Below are 19998 nucleotides of genomic sequence, written 5' to 3'. Positions count from 1 at the left end.
CAGTGAAGTATTTTGTGTGGCCCCGGTCGAGGGCGATGCAGTGTTTTTCTCTGATGCCCCCAGGTATTTACCGTCTTGCCGGCTCGCTCCTTTTTCTTGCTGCAACGTTTGTGCGGCCCCAGAAATATTTTTTTTGGCCAATGCAGCCCAGGGAAGCCAAAAGGTTGGACACCCCTGCTGTAGAGTTTTATAAATCATTTCAAATTACCCTATTACATCATCTATTAAATCTATATCAGGCTCGACTGTCTAAAGGTTGCATTACAGGTACTATGGCAGAATCTTTAACAATTGTTTTGCCAAAGCCAAATAAAGATCCCACGTTAGTTTCAAATTACAGGCCTATATCTTTGATTAATGTAGATGGGAAACTGCTGGCCAAGTTATTGGCTTTACGCTTGGCTAAGGCTCTCTCTTAAGAACATAAGAACATAAGCAATGCCTCTGCTGGGTCAGACCCGAGGTCCATCGTGCCCAGCAGTCCGCTCTCACGGCGGCCCATCAGGTCCAGGACCTGTGCAGTAATCCTCTATCTATACCCCTCTATCCCCTTTTCCAGTAGATAATTATCCAATCTTTTCTTAAACCCCATTACCGTACTCTGCCCTATTACGTCCTCTAGAAGCGCATTCCAGATGTCCACCACACGTTGGGTAAAGAAGAACTTCCTAGCATTCATTTTGAATCTGTCCCCTTTCAACTTTTCCGAGTGCCCTCTTGTTCTTTTATTTTTTGAAAGTTTGAAGAATCTGTCTCTCTCCACTTTCTCTATGCCCTTCATGATCTTGTAAGTTTCTATCATATCTCCTCTAAGTCTCCTCTTCTCCAGAGAAAAGAGACCCAATTTCTCCAATCTCTCAGCGTATGAAAGGTTTTCCATACCTTTTATCAGATGTGTCGCTCTCCTCTGGACCCTTTCGAGTAACGCCATATCCTTCTTAAGATACGGCGACCAAAATTGGACGCAGTATTCCAGATGCGGACGCACCATCGCCCGATACAATGGCAGAATAACTTATTTCGTTCTGGTCGCAATGCCCTTCTTGATTATACCAAGCATTCTATTCGCTCTCTTAGCGGCCGCTGTGCACTGTGCCATCGGCTTCATTGTCATGTCCACCATTACCCCCAAGTCCCTTTCCTGTGTACTCTCATTCAATAATATCCCTCCCATCGTATAGTTGTACCTCAAATTTCTGCTTCCCATATGTAATACTTTGCATTTCTCAACGTTGAACTTCATCTGCCACCTCGTCGCCCATTCCCCTAGCTTGTTCAAGTCCCTTTGCAATTCTTCGCAGTCCTCTATAGTCCAAGCACCACTAAATAGTTTGGTGTTGTCTGCAAATTTTATTATCTCATACTTTGTCCCTGTTTCTAGATCATTTATGAATATATTAAATAGCAGCGGCCCAAGCACCGAGCCCTGCGGTACACCACTCGTGACCCTCCTCAAGTCCGAGTAGTGGCCTTTCACTCCTACCCTTTGCTTTCTACCTTCCAACCAGTTTCTGATTCATCTATGTACATCTCCTTCCACCCCATGGTTCTTCAGTTTCCGGAGTAGACGTTCATGGGGCACCTTATCAAAGGCTTTTTGGAAATCTAGATATATGATGTCTATGGGGTCTCCTCTGTCCATTTGTTTGTTAACTCCCTCGAAGAAGTGCAATAAGTTCGTTAGGCACGATCTCCCCTTGCAGAAACCATGTTGGCTGGTTATCAGAAGTTTGTTCCTTTCGAAATGTTCATCGATGTTTTCTTTTGTCAGAGCTTCCGCCATTTTTCCTGGAACCGAGGTCAGACTCATTGGTCTGTAGTTTCCAGGGTCACCTCTTGATCCCTTTTTAAAGATGGGCGTAACGTTGGCTATCTTCCAATCCTCCGGGATCACTCCTGTTTTTAGGGATAGGTTGCAAATTTGCTGTAGTAGTTCCGCAATCTCCTCCTTTAATTTCTTCAGAACCCTTGGATGTATTCCGTCCGGACCCGGGGATTTGTCAGTTTTTTAGTTTTTCTATCTGCCTGCGTACGTCTTCAAGGCTCACTTCTATGGATGTTAATTTTTCTGCTTGACTTCCATGAAAGAATTGCTCAGGTTCCGGTATGTTTGATGTGTCCTCATTTGTAAATACAGACGAAAAGAACATGTTAAGCCTTTCTGCCACTTCTTTCTCCTCCTTCACCACTCCCTTCCTGTCTCCGTCGTCCAGTGGTCCTACCTCCTCCCTAGCCGGCTCCTACCCTTTAACATATTTAAAGAACGGTTTGAAGTTTCGTGCTTCCCTGGCTAGCCTCTCTTCGTACTCTCTTTTGGCTTTTCGAACCACTCGGTGACATTCTTTTTGATTTTTCCTGTGCTCTTTCCAGTTCCCCTCAGTTTTGTCCTTTTTCCACTTCCTGAATGAATTTTTCTTATTGCCTATTGCTTCCTTCACTATTTTGGTTATCCACGCCGGGTCTTTTGTTCGACTCTTTGTGCACCCCTTTCTGAACCTGGGGATATATATATTTTGCGCCTCGCTCACCATGCCCTTGAAAAAAGACCAGGCATGTTGTACCGTTTGCCATTTTTTGGAAGTGTTCCTAAGTTTCTTCCTTACCATTTCCCTCATTACCTCGTAGTTTCCTTTCCTGAAGTTAAAAGTTGTCACTATGGTTCTCTTCCCTTTCGGTATTCCTACCTCAACCTTGAACTTGATCATATTATGATCTCTGTTTCCCAACGGTCCCACTACTTCTACTTCCTTTGCAGGTCCCCTTAACCCATTTAGGATTAGATCCAGAGTGGCATTTCCTCTCGTCGGTTCTCTAACAAGCTGCTCCATGAAGCAATCCTGTGTAGCTTCCAGGAATTCTGTCTCTCTAGCGCATTTTGAGCTTCCAAGACTCCAGTCTATCCCAGGGTAGTTGAAGTCTCCCATAATAACTGTGTTACCGCTTTTGCATTCTTGCTTCATCTCGGCTTCCATTTCTTCATCGATATCTCCGGTTTGTCCAGGTGGACGATATTATAGGCCTATCTTTATTTCAGGACCTTTCCTTCCTGGTATTTTAACCCATAGCTATTCTAGCTTGTTGGCCATCTCTGCTGTGTCCATTTTTGTCGATTGTATGCTTTCTTTTATGTATAGGGCTACTCCACCTCCCTTCTGTCCTGATCTGTCCTGGCGATAGAGCTTGTACCCCGACAATGCTGTATCCCATTTGTTTTCCTCATTCCACCATGTTTCAGAGATTCCAATGATGTCTATGTCTTCTGCATTGGCCATGGCTTCTAGTTCCCCCATTTTGTTTCTCAGACTCCTTGCATTGGTATATATTGTAGCGTGGCCGGCCCTCGAGGCTTGCGGTAACCGGCCCACGCTTAAAAGATTCTCCCAGCGTGCTTCCCCAAGAGGGAGGAAGGCCCTGTTGTGAATAAACTTATCCTATGTGCAGTGGCGTACTAAGGGGGGGGGCGGGAGGGGCGGTCCGCCCCGGGTGCCAGCCATGAGGGGGTGCGGCGCAGGAAGCAGCGCCTAAGCAGCGCAGAGATCGCTGACGTCGGGATCCTGCTGCGGCTGCTTCATAGGTGGTGCAGGAAGGTCAGTGAGGCGAGCAGTCCTTCGGGGGTGGTGATGGGGGGACTGAACGGCAAGGCCGGGAGCATAGGTAGTGCTGCTTCATAGTGGTGCGGGGAGGCCAGGGGGCGAGCGGTCCTTCGGGGTGGGGCGGGCGGGCAGGCAGGCAGGCTTTCAAGGAGGAGGGGGGTGACAGACAGGTAGGAAGGCCTTCAAGGGGGGACAGGCCTTCAAGGGGGGGGACAGGAAGGCCTTCAAGGGGGGGGACAGGCCTTTGGGGGTGTGTGCAGACCTTCAAGGGGGAGGGACAGGCCTTCAAGGGGGGGCAGGCAGGCCTTCAAGGGGGGGACAGGTCTACAAGGGGGTGGGACAGGCCTTCAAGGGGGGAACAGGCCTTCGGGGGGGGTGCAGGCCTACAAGGGGGGGGGACAGGCCTTCAAGGGGGGTGCAGGCCTTCGGGGGGGGTGCAGACCTTCAAGGGGGTGCAGGCCTTCAAGGGGGGACAGGCCTTCAGGGGGGTGCAGGCCTTCGGGGGGGTGCAGGCCTTCAGGGGGGGGACAGGCCTTCAAGGGGGGGACAGGAAGGCAGGCCTACAAGGGGGGGAGGACAGGCCTTCGGGGGGGTGCAGGCCTTCGGGGGGGTGCAGGCCTTCGGGGGGAAGTGCAGACCTTCAAGGGGGGGACAGGCCTTCAAGGGGGGGACAGGCAGGCAGGCCTTCAAGGGGGGGACAGGCCTTCAAGGAGGTGGGACAGGCCTTCAAGGGGGGTGCAGGCCTTCAAGGGGGGACCCTGGTTTAGAAGTACACGGAGGGAAGGGGGTGTTCAAAGAGACGTGCATATGCCAAACTTTGGGGGGGAGGAAGAAATAATGGGTCTGAAAATAGAGGAGAGGGAGAGAGATGATGGACCATGGGATTTAGGGAGGGAAGGAACAGAAAGGGAGAGAAATTGGATACAAGGGATGGTGTGGAGGAGGGATAGAGATACTGGATAGGAGGGTAATTGGGAAAAGAAAGGGAGAGATTGTGGATTCGGGTGGTGGGGAAGGAGGGAGAGATGCCGGATGAAAGGGTAGTTAAGAAAAGGTGGATCTGTGGAGGGAAGGGAAATGGAAAGGGAGGACAGAGTTGGCAGATGGATGGTTAGCATGCAGAAAGAAGAAAGAAGGAGACCCCAAGTTATCAGAAGAAAACCAGAGCCTTGGACCAACAAGATTTGAAATATAACCAGACAACAAAAGGTAGAAAAATTAATTTTATTTTCTGTTTTGTGATTATAATATGTCAGATTTGAAATGTGTATCCTGACAGAGCTGGTGTTGGACTGCAAACGTGAGCTAGGATTTAACAGAGAGAGGAAAAGTCCTTTTTGTTTCATTATTTTATTTACACCACAGCGCCAGTGTGATTAGGAGAAGCCAAAGGGGGTGAAAAAGCTATAAAACCCCAGGAGTTTTGAAAAAAATCACCCAACTGGGCAGGAAAATCGAATTGAAAAACCAATTCAATAGGCTGAATCGAATCAAAATTTTTTTTCCTGAATCTGGCAGCATTAGTTTGTGCTACTGTCTTAGACTTTAGGACCTGGGATTGGGGAGAGATGGCATCCTCAGTACTTTATAATGCAAGTGAAACGAGGATTTGGTCAGACTTTTGAAGGGTCTGCAGAAAAAAAATATTGTATAGGCCGGGGACATGAGACAGCAGGAAATGGGAACTTTTCTTCCTTCTATTTTTGTGAATGGAAAGGCTGAGGATGTCAGAGAGTTCAGTTAAAATATGTGCTTTATAAGAAAATATAATAATAGGAGAACTCACGCACCATTCACACACCCTCCAACCAAAAACGTCAAAAGAAAAAAACTGTTCGACAACCTCCTAGCCATTCGAGCTGCAACACTCGATCCCCAACTCTACAACCAATTGACATCGACCACAGACTGCAAAACCTTCAAAAAGAAATAAAAACCCTTCTATTCAAAAAACACATAAAACCGAACTAACACAATCAGAACTGTCCCAAGCATCACCTGCAACTACTCCATATGTACTTCTGATGTCATGACAATTCAGACATAATTTATGTTATGTTATGTTTGGAATATAAGAAAATTTTCACTGCCTGTTTCTATTCTGACCATTTATTCCGTTTCATGGTCATTACAAAAAAATATTTTTTTACATTGGGGGGGGGGGGGGGTGTCAAAAAATGATGGGCCCCGGGTGCCACATACCCTAGGTACGCCACTGCCTATGTGCATAAAACAGAATGGCCTCACACAGGTAAGTAATGAAATCAAGAAATCAAATTTATTGTTCAACTGAACAGGTCCAAGCAAAAATGCATCAAAAGAAAATGTACTCCAAAAGGTCTTGGTCATAATCATGAAAACAAAATATTATGTTGGTAACCAGCCTGGTCTGGATAACTTTCCCAAAGTTCTTTCATCAATGTCCCAGGTATAACAGAGTCTCTGACAGTCCTTGACTCTCCCAGAGTCTTATTTGTTAATTGACAAATAAATTGTGTCACACTGCCCTGTGCAGCGCTGCCCTTTCAAAAGTAATGGCAGCAAGGCTGGCGGATTTGTCAAAGGGGCTCCTTGTTACCAAGAGCAAAATAACCCGCAAACTATTCACCAAGGTGCAAGGCAAATCCTGCCCTAGCTTTCAGGATATTCACCTCTTATGAAAAGAAATTGCTGAAGTTCTTTTCACAGCAGCCATCTTGGCAAACAAAAAAAAACTTCTCAAACAAGCAAACACTTTGCTAGCATACATTCCTTTAGCTAGCAGGCTCAAGGAAAATCCTTATGCCCAGCAGAAATGGAAACATTCAAAAATTAACTCAAAAAGCAATTCCAAACTAATTGATATCCATTTCCTCAAATAGTCCCACCTCTGGTAAAGTGCTGCAATCCATTGCTTCATCATCTGGGTTTACCAGGGTTGTTCCTTCTGGTTCAGAGTCCAGCATTTCAATGTCCTTTGGCTCTGGGGGACTTGGAGGCTCATTCCACCTGAGAGCTTCTCCTCTGTCTCCCTTCCTCCTGGTCAGCCAGCTCTCCAAATGGTGCAAAGCTGCTGTACCACACCCAGCCCTACTCAGGGGCTCAACTTTCTTCAGCTGAGGCTGCCTCTTCTCCTCTGCTTAGCCAGCTTCTCACAAAATGGAGGATTTAAAGGGGCCCTGCCAGTTTTCACCAGGCTGTGTTCTGCAGCAGGTCTGAACACAGCCTGTGCTTCCCGGTCTTGTTCCTGCCTATCAGGGACACAGTGATTAGCCCGGACTAGTTTCAGGGGATGTTTTCTCTGGGGTTTAACTGGCACAAGACCAGCATTGGGCTCGGGTTTGTGACAATATGCAATTTAGATCCTGGTATTTTGTTGTCTTCATTTCCATTCCCTGTGCTTCGGTCTTTATTTTCTTCTCTTTTGCTACAATCTTTCTAACCTCCTCTTGCGATTTGTCCCTTGCTTCTTCCCGGCCTTTTTTCCCCTCAGTATCTTCACGGGATACCTTCTTCCGAATCGTCGACGCTTGGTCGACTGTCCCCTTCTTGTTAGTTTAAAGCCTGTTCTATTACTCTCCTGACGTTGTTTGCTAGAAGTCTAGTTCCTGCCGTGCTCAGGTGCAGTCCATCTCTCCTGTAGAGCTTGCTCTTGCCCCAGAACTTTGTCCAGTTTCTCACGAAGTGGAATCCTTCTTCCTCACACCATTTCCTCATCCACGCATTTATTGATTGTAGTTCTTCCTGCCTTTTCACATCTGCCCTCGGTACTGGTAGGATCTCTGAAAATGCTATCTTCTGGTTCCTCATCTTCAGCTTCCTTCCCAGAATCTTGAACTGTTCTATCAGCGTGCTTCTTCTGTAGTCTCTCCTGCTGACATTGTTCGTCCCGATGTGGATCATTACTGTGGTCTCTTCCGTCTCCTCTCCGTCCAGGATCTTTCCAATGTTGTCCACGATGTCCTTGGTTCTTGCTCCTGGGAGGCAGGTCACCAGTCGATCCTCTCTCCCTCCTGCTATGTGGCTGTCCACATGCCTCAGGATCGAGTCTCCCACTAGGATCACTGATTTTCCCTTCTTCAATTTTCACTTCGGTCTCAGGTCGATGTCCTTGGTGTGCTTCCCTCTTTCTTCTTCTGGGCTTCGACTAGCCAATTTCTCCCCTTCATGCGGTATCCCTCTGTGGATGTCTTCGTTGAAGTCATCTGCTTCTTGTTCTCCCTTCCATGTTGGTGTCGGGGTGACTTCTTCTTTCATACGAAGTTCGTTCTCTTCCACCCTCTTCCTGTATGCTTCCTCAATGAATTTCTCGAGTTCCCTGACTTCCTCCTCAATGTGTCTCTCTCTCGTGAAGACTTCAGCTGTGAAGACTTCAGCTGTCTTGATTGGGTCCTCCGTGGTGTAAAGTCCTTCTAGTTCCTGTATCTTGTCCTCCAGTCGCTTGACTTCCTTCTTCAAGCTTTTCAGCTCCTGACACCGACCGCATACATATGATTGTCTCCCCGAGGGGAGGTAGTCATACATTTGACAGTCCGTGCAGAACACTGGAAAGCTCATCTTCTGGTTTCCCTCTGCTTCCATTGGTGTCCTCTCTCTCTCTACCTGTTGCTGGTGTCCTCTCTCTCTCTGCCTGCTGCTGGTGTCCTCTGTCTCTCTCTCTCTCTGCTTGCTGCTGGTGTCTTCTCTTGCTCTCTCTGCCTGCTGCTGGAGTCCCCTCTCTCTCTCTGCCTGCTTGACGCCTCCTCAGTAACCTTGTGTGAAAGACTTGGCCCTTCTTGAGGCCCTTCGCAAAGGTGCTCTCGCTAAGGCGAGCGCCTTTGCCGCTCGCCTTCGCCGCGCGCCGAACGGCTGTGCGCCGTTGGCTCGACTCCTCTTATGGAGGAGCCCGGTCGATCTTCGATGACGGGGTGGGGGTGGGCGGAGCTACTCTCGCTGCTGCCCCGACAGTATTTTCACCTGCTCCTGCTTTCTTGGCTCTCCCCTGCCTCTCCTTCTCTCTTTCTCGCTTCTCCTTCGCTCCCCCTTGCTTCTCCTTCGCTCACACTGCTCTCTGCCGCTGACTCAACTCCTGTTATGGAGGAGCCCGGTCGATCTTCGATGACGCGGTGGGGGTGGGCGGAGCTACTCTCGCCGCTTCCCCGACAATATTTTCACCTGCTCCTGCTTCCTTGGCTCTCCCCTGCCTCTCCTTCTCTCTTTCTCGCTTCTCCTTCGCTCCCCCTTGCTTCTCCTTCGCTCCCCCTGCTCTCTGCCGCTGACTCAACTCCTGTTATGGAGGAGCCCGGTCGATCTTCGATGATGCGGTGGGGGTGGGCGGAGCTACTCTCGCAGCTGCCCCGACAGTATTTTCACCTGCTCTTGCTTCCTTGGCTCTCCCCTGCCTCTTCTTCTCTCTTTCTCGCTTCTCCTTCGCTCCCCCTTGCTTCTCCTTCGCTCACACTCTTATATTATTGGTATGCACCAAACTGGGTTCGTTGCTCAAAGACATTCTTCTAATAACTCCAGACTTGCTTTCCACATGTTGAATTTAAGAAAAGCCATGGATGATCCGGCCTTCTCTGAATCTTTAGATGCAGAGAAGGCCTTTGATTGGGTAGAATGGACCATCATATATCAAGCAATGGATTGGTTTGGTATTGGATCCGGATTCATACAAATGATTCAAACCTCGTATAGATTATATATTAATAATGCTTTTTCAGAATGTTTTTGTCTGGAGAGATGTCCACTATCTCCTTTGTTGTTTGATATTGTTCTGGAACCCTTGCTTTTCTGTCAACAGACAAAGGAGATACAGGGTATTCCTTATGCAGGTTGGGAATATAAAGTCTCTGCTTATGCAGATGATATTTTGCTTCATTTGAGGAATCCTGAAACTACCATTCCACGTTTATTAGATTTCATTGAAATATTTGGAAAATTTTCTGGTTATAAAATTAATTGGAGTAAATCAGATGTTCTTCCGTTAAACATCCACTGGCCAAAAGGTTTATTTGACACGTTCCCTTTTCTCTGGAAAGAGGAGGGTATAAAATATCTAGGTATTTGGATTCAGAGAATGTTGGAGGAAACGATGAAAGTAAATAAAAAATCTTTATTGCTTAAAGACTCGGAAATGTGTGTGCAATGGAACCCATTACATCTGTCTTGGTGGGGGAGAGTTCAGATAGTAAAGATGATGATTTTGCCTGTGGTTTGCTATCAAATGGGCATGTTACCTGTGTTTTTTCAGGGGTCCTTGTATAATAAATTAAATAGTATTCTTACCAAATTTATTTGGCTGGGGAAAACTGCGAGAATTGCTTTAGTAACCTTACAAAAATCAATTGCAGTGGGAGGAGTAAATTTTCCAAATTTTTATAGGTACCATCAAGCCTATATTATGCGCCAGGCTATGTATTGGATCCTCCTGGATCTCATGGAAAGTCTTCCAGATTGGTTATGGTTGGAATGGCAACTCCTGTCTCCATTGAGGTTGTACAAATCAACTAGATAAGGAAACTTAAAGAAATGTCCAATTGATATAAATACCAGATAGTGAGGACAAATCTACAATAAGTGGATTTCTTGCTAGACCTCAAACACCCAAGGCACTACTACTTCTAATTCTATTCATGCCCTTACTGGGGTGGTGTTTTCATCATTGATCTTGGCAAAGAGCATGTGCAATAAATATTTTTGTTAATTTTCAACAGGCTCTGCATAAATTATAAAGTGCATACAGTGCTGTAAAAGTGCTCTATAGTGCTGCAAAGAAAAGGCACTTATCTTTGCACCCGATGGCTGCCCAACCATTTCACTTCTAGTTTTGTCAGGGGCTATGCCTCCTTAGTTACAAGCACCATCATCTACAGAAAAAAACATGAATCCCTTAATAAATAATTTAATTTAATATAAAGTGACAGCCTAACAGAATTAGCTTAATATTAAAATAATTATTTCATTCATAAATTATTTAATCATAAATTTATCAAATGTATTACATATATACTTTAAATTTCCAATTATGAATCTAAACTGTTAAATTTTAACTTTAAATATTAAACTAATTGATCATAAAGTTCATAAGTAATATAAATTCAAAATTATACTTTTAATCTATTTCATTTTTAGACCCTATTAAGGATGAAAAGATCATTGTTATAAAAACTTATCTAATAGCAATTCATTATTGTGCCACCAGGGGGTCGCTATTGATACATAAATGATATAATGAATGAAAATGCAATACGCAAAGGAATTAACAATTGATATTAAAACACTATTATTCCTCAAGTTCTATCTTTTAAATCTAACATAACTGTGTATTATTTAACTAACTACACTATTGTTTTAGCTCCTGAGACCTTTTTAAAGGCTATGATTAATCAAAAAACTCCACAATTATCAGCTTTTTAACAGTTCTAAATCTGCCTAGTATAATTTGAAACAATATACCTCCGTGAGCACTATGTTGTAAATTGATATTAGAATTTACTTAGTAATGAAAATATATAAAGGGATTTAACTTACTTTTAGTTACCAAACCTCTTTGAGCTACCAAATGGGCATGTTACCTTTCTTTTTTCAGGGGTCCTTTTACAAGAAATTGAATAGTATTCTTACTAAATTTATTTGGCTGGGGAAAACTGCGAGAATTACTTTAGTAACCTTACAAAAATCAATTGCGGAGAGAGGGGTAAATTTTCCAAATTTTTATAGGTACCATCAAGCCTATATTATGCGCCAGGCTATGTATTGGATCCTCCCGGATCTCATGGAAAGTCTTCCAGATTGGTTATGATTGGAATGGCAACTCCTGTCTCCACTGAGGTTGTGTCATGTCTTGAGTGTCAAGATTCCAAGATTATATAAGGACAATAGAATTTTATGTGACACTTGGAAAACTAAGGGCTCCTTTTATCAAGGTGTGCTACAGGGGTTAACTCATCAGACGTTTTCATCATGCGCTAACCCCCGCGGCAGCCTAAAATCCTAAATCCAAGATTCAAATTGGCAGATTTAAAATCATCTGGAAGCATTGGATGAAGGCGGGCATTCGTATGTTGGATGATGTGGTATTAGATGGAAAGCTGCTTGACTTTTTACAACCACAGCACAAATTTGGTATTGCTAAATCTAAAAATTATAGGTGGCTGCAGTTGAAGCAGGCCATTGCAGGTCTTATGCTTTCAGGTAGATTTCTTGGGTCATCAGGCCGCGCAGTGGTATAAATTAATATCTGACCTTTTAAATAAAATATCAAAGAATGGTCTTCGTGACATTTCGAGTTTCGAGATAAAGCATCAGATTAATGCGTCTCATTGGCCACAAATTTGGACTTGGAGGATGAAATGTACGGTGTCAGCATCTATGAGACAATCTTGTTTTTTCTTGTTGCATAGAGCAGTATGGACCCCTGTTCAGTTACATAAGTTGGATGTTGGCACTACCTTCTGTGATATTGAATGTATTGTAATTCTTTACTGTTACCTGTAATTTACTCTTCTCCTGTAATGTAATTCTACTAGAAATGCCCAGATATCTTCTAAATTGTAATCCGCCTAGACCCGCAAGGCACAGGCGGAATAGAAATCTCAAATGTAATGTAATCATCTTGAAGCAGGGACATTGAATCATTTGCTGTTTTACTGTCCACTGATACAAAAATTAATTTGGGATTAAATAAACAAATTATTGGAGAATCCTGTAGCTTTAACATATGACATGGTGTTATTTGGTACAATGTTAAGAGCTAAAAGTCAAATTTCCTCTCATAACAATAAACTTCTTTTGATAATGAGATTTGGGAACCATTGATAAGTTATTGTAAGGACTGATTTTATTTTTGGTCATTTCATTATACACATCCAGGGGGTAGGGGGGATTCACAGGATAATTCTAACCTGATTATGTGTAATGGATTATTAATTTAGGGGTGGGGGGTTAAAGTATTGTTAGGTACATCTATTAATTAAAAGTGCTTTTGTTGTAACATTATATGTATAAATAGCTGTTGTGCACTATGGAGCTCATAATCGAAATAGAAAAATGTCCAAAAACCGGCCTAAGTCGGCACTTGGACAAACATTTCTCAAAAACGTCCAAACGCCGATAATAAAACCGGGTTTTGGACGTATTTCTAAACGATCTAGGCCTTCATAGTGCCGCTCAACGTCCAAAGCTAAACGGGGCATTTCGGGAGGCGTAAACGAACCCCTAAATGAACGAGGCAGGAGGGATGCCCAATCCCTCCTGCCGAAAGACCACCCACCCACCCCCGAAGATCGCCGGCAGGAGGGTGCCTACTGCCGGTAGGCCCCCCTACTGTTTCCTGAAGATCACTGGCAGGAGTGTGCCCAACCCCTCCTGCCGGACCACCCCAATGAATCCCCCCATCCACAGACCCTTCCCAATGAAGTGCCCCAGAACACCCCTCCTCCTGGACTCACTAGCAAGTTGGATGGACGGGTCCTCGCACTGGCCGGCTGGTAGGAGGGGCCTTAGAGGCGCCTGGGCCAATCAGGCCCTAGGCTCCTGTGGGTTGGCCAGAGAAAGGGTGGGCCCGCCTCATTTGGACGGAGGCAAGCCTGCCAGCTGGCCAGTGTGAGAACCCGGCCAGCTGGCCAACTTGCTGGTGAGCCCATGGTGGGTGTTACGGGGTGGGGTGTTTCTTTGGAGGGTCCGGTGGGGGTTGGAGCATTTCATTGGGGGGTTTTGGGGGATGGGGTTCATTGGAGGGAGGACCGGCAGGAGGGGTTGGGCACCCTCCTGCCGGCAATCTTTGGGAAGGGGGGCCTACTGGCAGGACGGGTTGGGCACCCTCCTGCCATGATCATCCGGGGGGGGGGGTGTCTTTCAGCAGGAGGAATTAGGCATCCCTCCTGCCTCGCTCATTTAGGGAGAGGGGAGACTGGCAGCCGTGGCTGCTATACTAATCGCAGCTGCGAGATCCTTTGCCGCAATTAAGTATAGTGGCTGCATCTAAAGTAACCCTGATTGTTCTGGAGGTCCGGATAGTCACTGACAGGGATGACCGGGCAGGTGAGGCAGTCAGAAGAAGTAAAACATCCAGTTTTTCCAGCTTCCTGAAGTAATAGGTTTCCATGCTCGTTGTTTCAGCTTGCCTGCCATTTTTTCTTGCAGCATAGACCAGGGTGAGTTGCTGTATGCATGCTTGGTTTGGAAATTTGGGGGGGTCTTAAAAAGGAAGTTTTGGGTGGTTTCCCTGCATGCCCTACCCCCCCCCCCCACCTCTAAAAATGTATAATCGTTGTTTTCCTGGGTTCCCTGTGTTTTTTCTGGGCTGTTTTAGGGCAAAATCGGCACCCGCGGCGGCCATCTTGGATTTCTTTAACCTTTTTTAAAGTATATTTTTTTGTACTTAGCTTCATTTTTGCTCCAAATTTCTCAGATGGCTTCCTCAGGACATGTTGGCATGAATTCATGCCTCATTTGCGGCTGATGACTGTTGGATTCGCAGCCGGTTTCTATGCGCTCCTCGGCATGCGAGGGGGTCGAGGTATGTGTGAAATCCACTCTTTCCTCCTCTAGAGAGCCCCCCTCCCCCCGCTTCTTATACTACCAGAGACAAAGTGCACGTCCGGTGACCTGATAAAGGGTAAGACTGACGCTTCGATGAAAAGCAAGCACAGTTCTGGGGATAAGTCCCATAAGTCACCTAAGCACTAGAGTGGCTCCGGAATTAGTTAAGCTGATGTATCAGGTGTTTTTGGTTAAAAAGACCATGCCTGTTTCTTTAACTCAGAATCCAGTTCAACGTATGGGATCTTCCCAGCCACTGGATTCCGGCATGTTGCTATGTTCCCTCGCTGGGATTCCGGAGTGAAAGCAGTTGATTCCCGCCATTGCTTCAGCTTCAGTTTCCATTCCACTGTTGTCACAGGTTTCCTCGGCAGCGTCCGCTGATGTAACTAATCTAGCAGATCTTCATGATCAAGAACGAGTGGGTCCCACAAGCTCGGGGATAACTCGGCTGTACATTACCAATTGTAAATACAAAACCTTTCTGGATAGAACCTTCGCGTACCAAGCAAACAAACAACAACATTGGCTAGACAACTACATTAATAAAGCTAGACTGACCTACAACGCTTTTAGAAAACTCATAAAAACTGCCTTATTCGATAGATATATCACCTAAACAGAAGCTGCACCGAACTCTTTTTCTTTCTCGTCTTCCCAATATGCCCCCACTGAAATCCTAATCAAACTATATTTTGTAATTTCTGGACCTTTCATCTAAAAAGTCCCCTCTGAAAATTCTTAACAAACTGTATATTGTAATATTTGCTGTATTTTTTGTAATTCGCTGTATTTTTGTAACATTCGCTGTATTCTTTGTAATTCACGACATCTCTCAAACAGGTCCTCTCGGAAATTTTCTTAACAAACTGTTTATTTTATTTTTCGCTTTCTTAGTTTCTGTACTCTGTATTTCCTCTGACTATCTGCATATTGTTACTCGCTGAATGTCCAGCTCTCTTGACTGTAAACCGCCTAGAAGTCGCAAGATTGTGGCGGTATAGAAGAATAAAGTTATTATTATTATTATTATTACTTAGGGCCAACTCTGACCCACACCCACCTCCCCTGGTTGTCTAGCAGTGAAGCAGTGCAGGGGCGATCTTCTTACGCTCCTGTCCTGTGCAGAGTCGGGCATCAGAGCATTTAGCGCTCCAGGCCATGGTAGAAACCTCTACTGTGGCTTAGTAAAAGGGGGCCAATTTGATACAATGAGCTATCTTTGAAATATTCTTAAGAGAAGATGATACCAGAAAGGAGAGACAAACCACAATTCACCAGCATATATAAATTTATATATGCTGATGCCTGACTCAGTGGTTAAAGCTACAGCCTTAGCACCCTGGGGTTGAGGTTAAAACCCACGCTGCTCCTTATGACCCTGGGCAAGTCACTTAATCCTCCCATTGCCCCAGGTACATTAGATAGATTGTGAGCCCACCGGGATAGACAGGGAAAATGCTTGTGTACCTAAATAAATTCATGTAAACTGTAAAGGAAATTGAATAAATAAATACTTTAAAATATATTAAAAAGAAACAGTGAGTAAAGATTATGAAGTTGCAAGTAGGGAAAAACATTACAGTAGTCAAATCTGATAATGATATTAAAGTAACTAAGGTTGATCTATTCAAAAAAAGTGGGAATAGAATGAATAACACTGCATAAAGCAAATCTAATTATAGATAATAACTATACTGTTGCTTTCCTATGCATAATTTGTAGTTACTTTCTACTTTCCCAATTTATGGTTTATAAACCGCTTTGCTACTATTTGTAAAAGGTGGTATGTAAAGATTAATAAACCATAACAGTAGGCTTAGAAAGAGGAAGCCAATATCCTTTAAAGTACACTAATAATAATAAAAAAAATGATATACCTAGGGATAAGGCTCCCATATTTTTTGGGAGTTCGTTAAATTATGAGCCAGTGGTAATGGTGTTTAAGAATTAAAACTAGGTTTAGGAAAAGGTTCTGATTAGCTGGATATGTAGAGCAAATGAATTGGCTACTCAGGCAATTATACCTTTTCCTGGTGCTACCCGCTAACCTCCCCAGAGCATATTTGTGATTCCTGAATAAAATGTTATCTACTTTTATCTGGTAGGAGTTTGTTCTTGGAAGGTATAATAAATCTACCTGATTTCTATTTGTATTACTGGGCTGGCTGAATGACAGTTGCCTAATAGGGATCAACACTGCATGGACAGACTTGGGATGGGGGAAGTGGCTTTTGAAGGGTTGATGGAAAAGGGTAATGGTGAGACTTGGGTGGCAGTTGACAGCAAAATCCAGACAGGAGACAGGATAAAGCTCCTGATTTCATCACTGACCTCCCTAGCGAAGGAGGCTTGCTCATTATAAAAGGCAGTAAATCTCTGCCAGGTCCTCCTATAATTGTTCTAGCTTCTTCTCCTCTGCCCTGAGATGATTTAATATTTTTTTCTTCCTGGCCATTATGACCTGGGAAGTAAGAACATATCTGCCTCTAAGAAATTTGACTTGATCCGGATGCCATTTTGTACACTGTCCCCACACACGATGTCATCACACATTACATGCTGACATCAGCACGGAAAAATCCATGCAGAAAAATCAGCAATAAACAATTGTATGGAAACTAGGAAAAACACTAGTTAGGCATGATTATTTATGGTGGTATTCAATAAAGGGCACAAAACAAGCATTACCCTTTATTAAATCATGTCATAGAAATCCACACACGTTTCTTAAGACATCTTTTATAGAATTTAGTCCATTATGTACAGCTATATTCTCTCTCCCTGATGGATTCATAATCTTAGTTTTTGCACCTGGGGCAATGGAGGATTATGTGTCTTGCCCAGAGTCCCAAGCCGGCTGCCTTGGGATTCAAACCCAGCATCCCTGGTTCTCTGCATTAACTATTAGGCTACTCTTCCACTCCCTACCCTATCACAGATTTTGGTATCCTCCACGGAGAGGCAAACGATATCAAACCCTGTAATAAGATAGGCATGAGAAGCTAAAAGTAAAGCAATTGAAGAATGAGAGGCTCAAAATATTCTCTCAAAAGAAAATGGTAGAAAACCGTGTCAAAATTTAGTAAAAGCAAAAAAAAGACCTTGGAGGCAAAAGGGCTAAGTAAGTAATAACAGACTGATTAGGATCAATAATGGCATAATACGCTGAGGCTTATTGGTAGGGTTATCAGATTTTCTCTTTGGCCCTGTCCCAGCTCTACCCCCCCCAGCCCCGCCCCAAACGAATCTCATATCTCCTGAGCTTCAGGCCATGTCTGGAAGGCTTCTGCGTATGTGTGGACATCAACTCAATGAAGTCATATGCAAGCACTCATGCAAGTGATGTCATTACAACATCCGCGCATGCACAGAGGCCCTCCCACACAAACTGCCGGGTTTTGGATAGCCCTCTAGCACCTGGACAGTCCTTCTACATATGGGAATATTTATTCACTAATATGTTCTGAAATGATGTGGTACTTCAAAGCACTAGACAAATGTATTGAATAATTATTTGTACTAATAAAATTGTATTAAAGCATTAATTGGAACTTTTTCAAGGTTATATTTGGAGCAGAGTGATTTTCTGGAGAATTTTACCTGTGGTGATACAAGTGTGGATAGATCCTCTGAATCTATGACATGCCAGACTTTTGAACTGACTTTGAGGTCCTGTCTTTATCCCCAAATTGACCACCAATATATTCAGTGCTGTGGAAGTCTGATGCATACATTAAAGAAGGATTATAGGTAAGAGAAAATTATTTTACCATATATTTATGAACTGTCATTTTCTCTGTTTCTATTATAGCAGGCCTCAACAGATTTGCTTTAGGACTAGGAGCGAGCCCAAACATTTAGGAGTCAAACTGAAACAACTGGAATTTTTTCCGCACATTTATACATTATACTTTTATAATGTGCTCAATGTGATGTATATCTTGCTATTTATTACAGGAGCGGGAAAGGAGTGGTTAAGAGGCTACTGCTCTTCTCTATTGCCCACCCAGCCGCAGCATATCTGGCAATGGAGGGGGACTTTAGGTTGAGGTTGCTGAAGCAATAAGAGAGAGGCTAAAGCTGTAGCTGCTGGGGGTGGGTGTGCCCCCACCTACCTAACCCCAGAAGCTGCTATGTTAGTCCTCTCCATTGCCCACTGGCCCCCAGCAGCTACAGGTTTTAACCTCTCCCCATTGCTCATTCATCTACTCCCAGCAGCAGCAGCCAAAAGCCTCTCATCACCTATCTGACTATTCCAGCAGAAACCTTGGGTCATATCCCCACCCCTAGCAGTAGCCTCACTTCCCCACAATCAGTACATAAGAACCTCCATACTGGGTCAAACCAATGGTTCATCCAACCCAGTCTCCCATTTCCAACAGTGGCCAGTCCAAGTTATAGTACCTATCAGAAACCCAAATAGTAGCAACATTCCATGTTATCAATCCAGGGCAAACAGTGGCTGTCCCTATGTTTGTCTTTTCAGTGGCATAGTAAGGGTGAGCGGAGCCTGGGGCAATGGTGCCCCTCCCCTCCTCTCCCTGCCATGCACGCGACCCCTACTCTTTCCCCGTACCTTTTTAACTTCTCTGGCATGAGCAGCATACCCACGTCGGTGTCCGCTCACCCTTTGATGTCACTTCCTAGGTGCGGGTTCCGGAAGTGATGCCAGAGAAAGCACCAATGCCGATGGTACGAGGGAAAGCAAGGGGCACATGCTTGAGGCATGGAGAGGAGCAGGGGGACATAAAGGAGAAGGGGTGCCGCAGAGACTGCGCTCTTAGAAAGACTGTGCCTGGGGCGGATTGCTCCCCCCCACCCCACACATACCCTTTCTACGCCACTGTCTGTCTCAATAGCAGACTGTAGACTTTTATATGTGATGATCTCATACATGGATGTTTGTGCTCTTATTATATATCATATTGGGTAACATATGGTATCCTCATAGGGTTAAGTCATGACACACTATAGTTGATTCTCTTAGAAGGTTCCCCTATATTTGACGACTGAATATGTCTAATACTTAATAATTTTTATGAATGATATAGGAAAATGTTTTTATGTCTGATTATTTAATATACATATGTTTGTGATTTTATCATATGTCACATTGGGCCATATATGATACTTTTATGGGGTCAATTCATGATACCCTGTTATGATTTTTTTATTTTTTTTATTTCATAGATTTAATGTTTTTATATATGCTGATGCAATATAAATATGTTTTGATATGCCTATGGGCCACACAAGAGATTTTTACATGTATTTATTGAGGATATATCAATGTCCTTTAAGTGTGATGGTTTGTTTTATACATATATATTTATGTTCATACAATAGTAGATAATATACGGTATCTCTGTGGAGTTATTTCAAGAGTTACATATGTGATGATTCTATATGTCTATAACACTTGTTCTTTTTGACTCAGTGCATGTTACAATTGCTTCTAACTCTATATATTAATTGTTTTCTTTTTTCTTTCCCTTTTTTGCTCCATGATAGTTTGTTTCTATTGTTTTTTCCTACATTTTTTTGTGACATACATTTTTTCCTTTTTTTACCATGGTATGTATAAATATTTTTCTCTATTTCCTTTCTTTCATATTTTCCTTCATTATTCTAGCTTAATGCTATTATTTATGTATTATCATCTCACTGATCTGTTTTCTTTTTTCTTTCCCTTTTTTGCTCCATGATAGTTTGTTTCTATTGTTTTTTCCTACATTTTTTTGTGACATACATTTTTTTCCTTTTTTTACCATGGTATGTATAAATATTTTTCTCTATTTCCTTTCTTTCATATTTTCCTTCATTATTCTAGCTTAATGCTATTATTTATGTATTATCATCTCACTGATCTCTTTTCTTTTTTCTTCTTTCTTTCTCTTTG

General features: G+C 43.8%; 1 protein-coding gene across 4 annotated transcripts in view; it reads left to right on the top strand.

The window, feature by feature from the left end:
- TUBGCP5 (tubulin gamma complex associated protein 5) overlaps nt 1-19998 on the top strand; it is a 1496334-nt gene that overhangs the window by 966010 nt on the left and 510326 nt on the right. For all 4 annotated transcript variants that reach the window (XM_033947661.1, XM_033947658.1, XM_033947659.1 and 1 more), the window contains one exon: nt 17661-17849. In XM_033947661.1, the coding sequence (XP_033803552.1) occupies nt 17661-17849 (189 nt within the window). The remainder of the gene's footprint in view (nt 1-17660; nt 17850-19998) is intronic.

The sequence above is a fragment of the Geotrypetes seraphini genome, chromosome 6, assembly GCF_902459505.1.
Source record: "Geotrypetes seraphini chromosome 6, aGeoSer1.1, whole genome shotgun sequence".
NCBI lineage: Eukaryota > Metazoa > Chordata > Amphibia > Gymnophiona > Dermophiidae > Geotrypetes > Geotrypetes seraphini.
The sequence above is the reverse complement of the archived record's forward strand: the minus strand, read 5'-3'. Positions and strand labels throughout refer to the sequence as shown.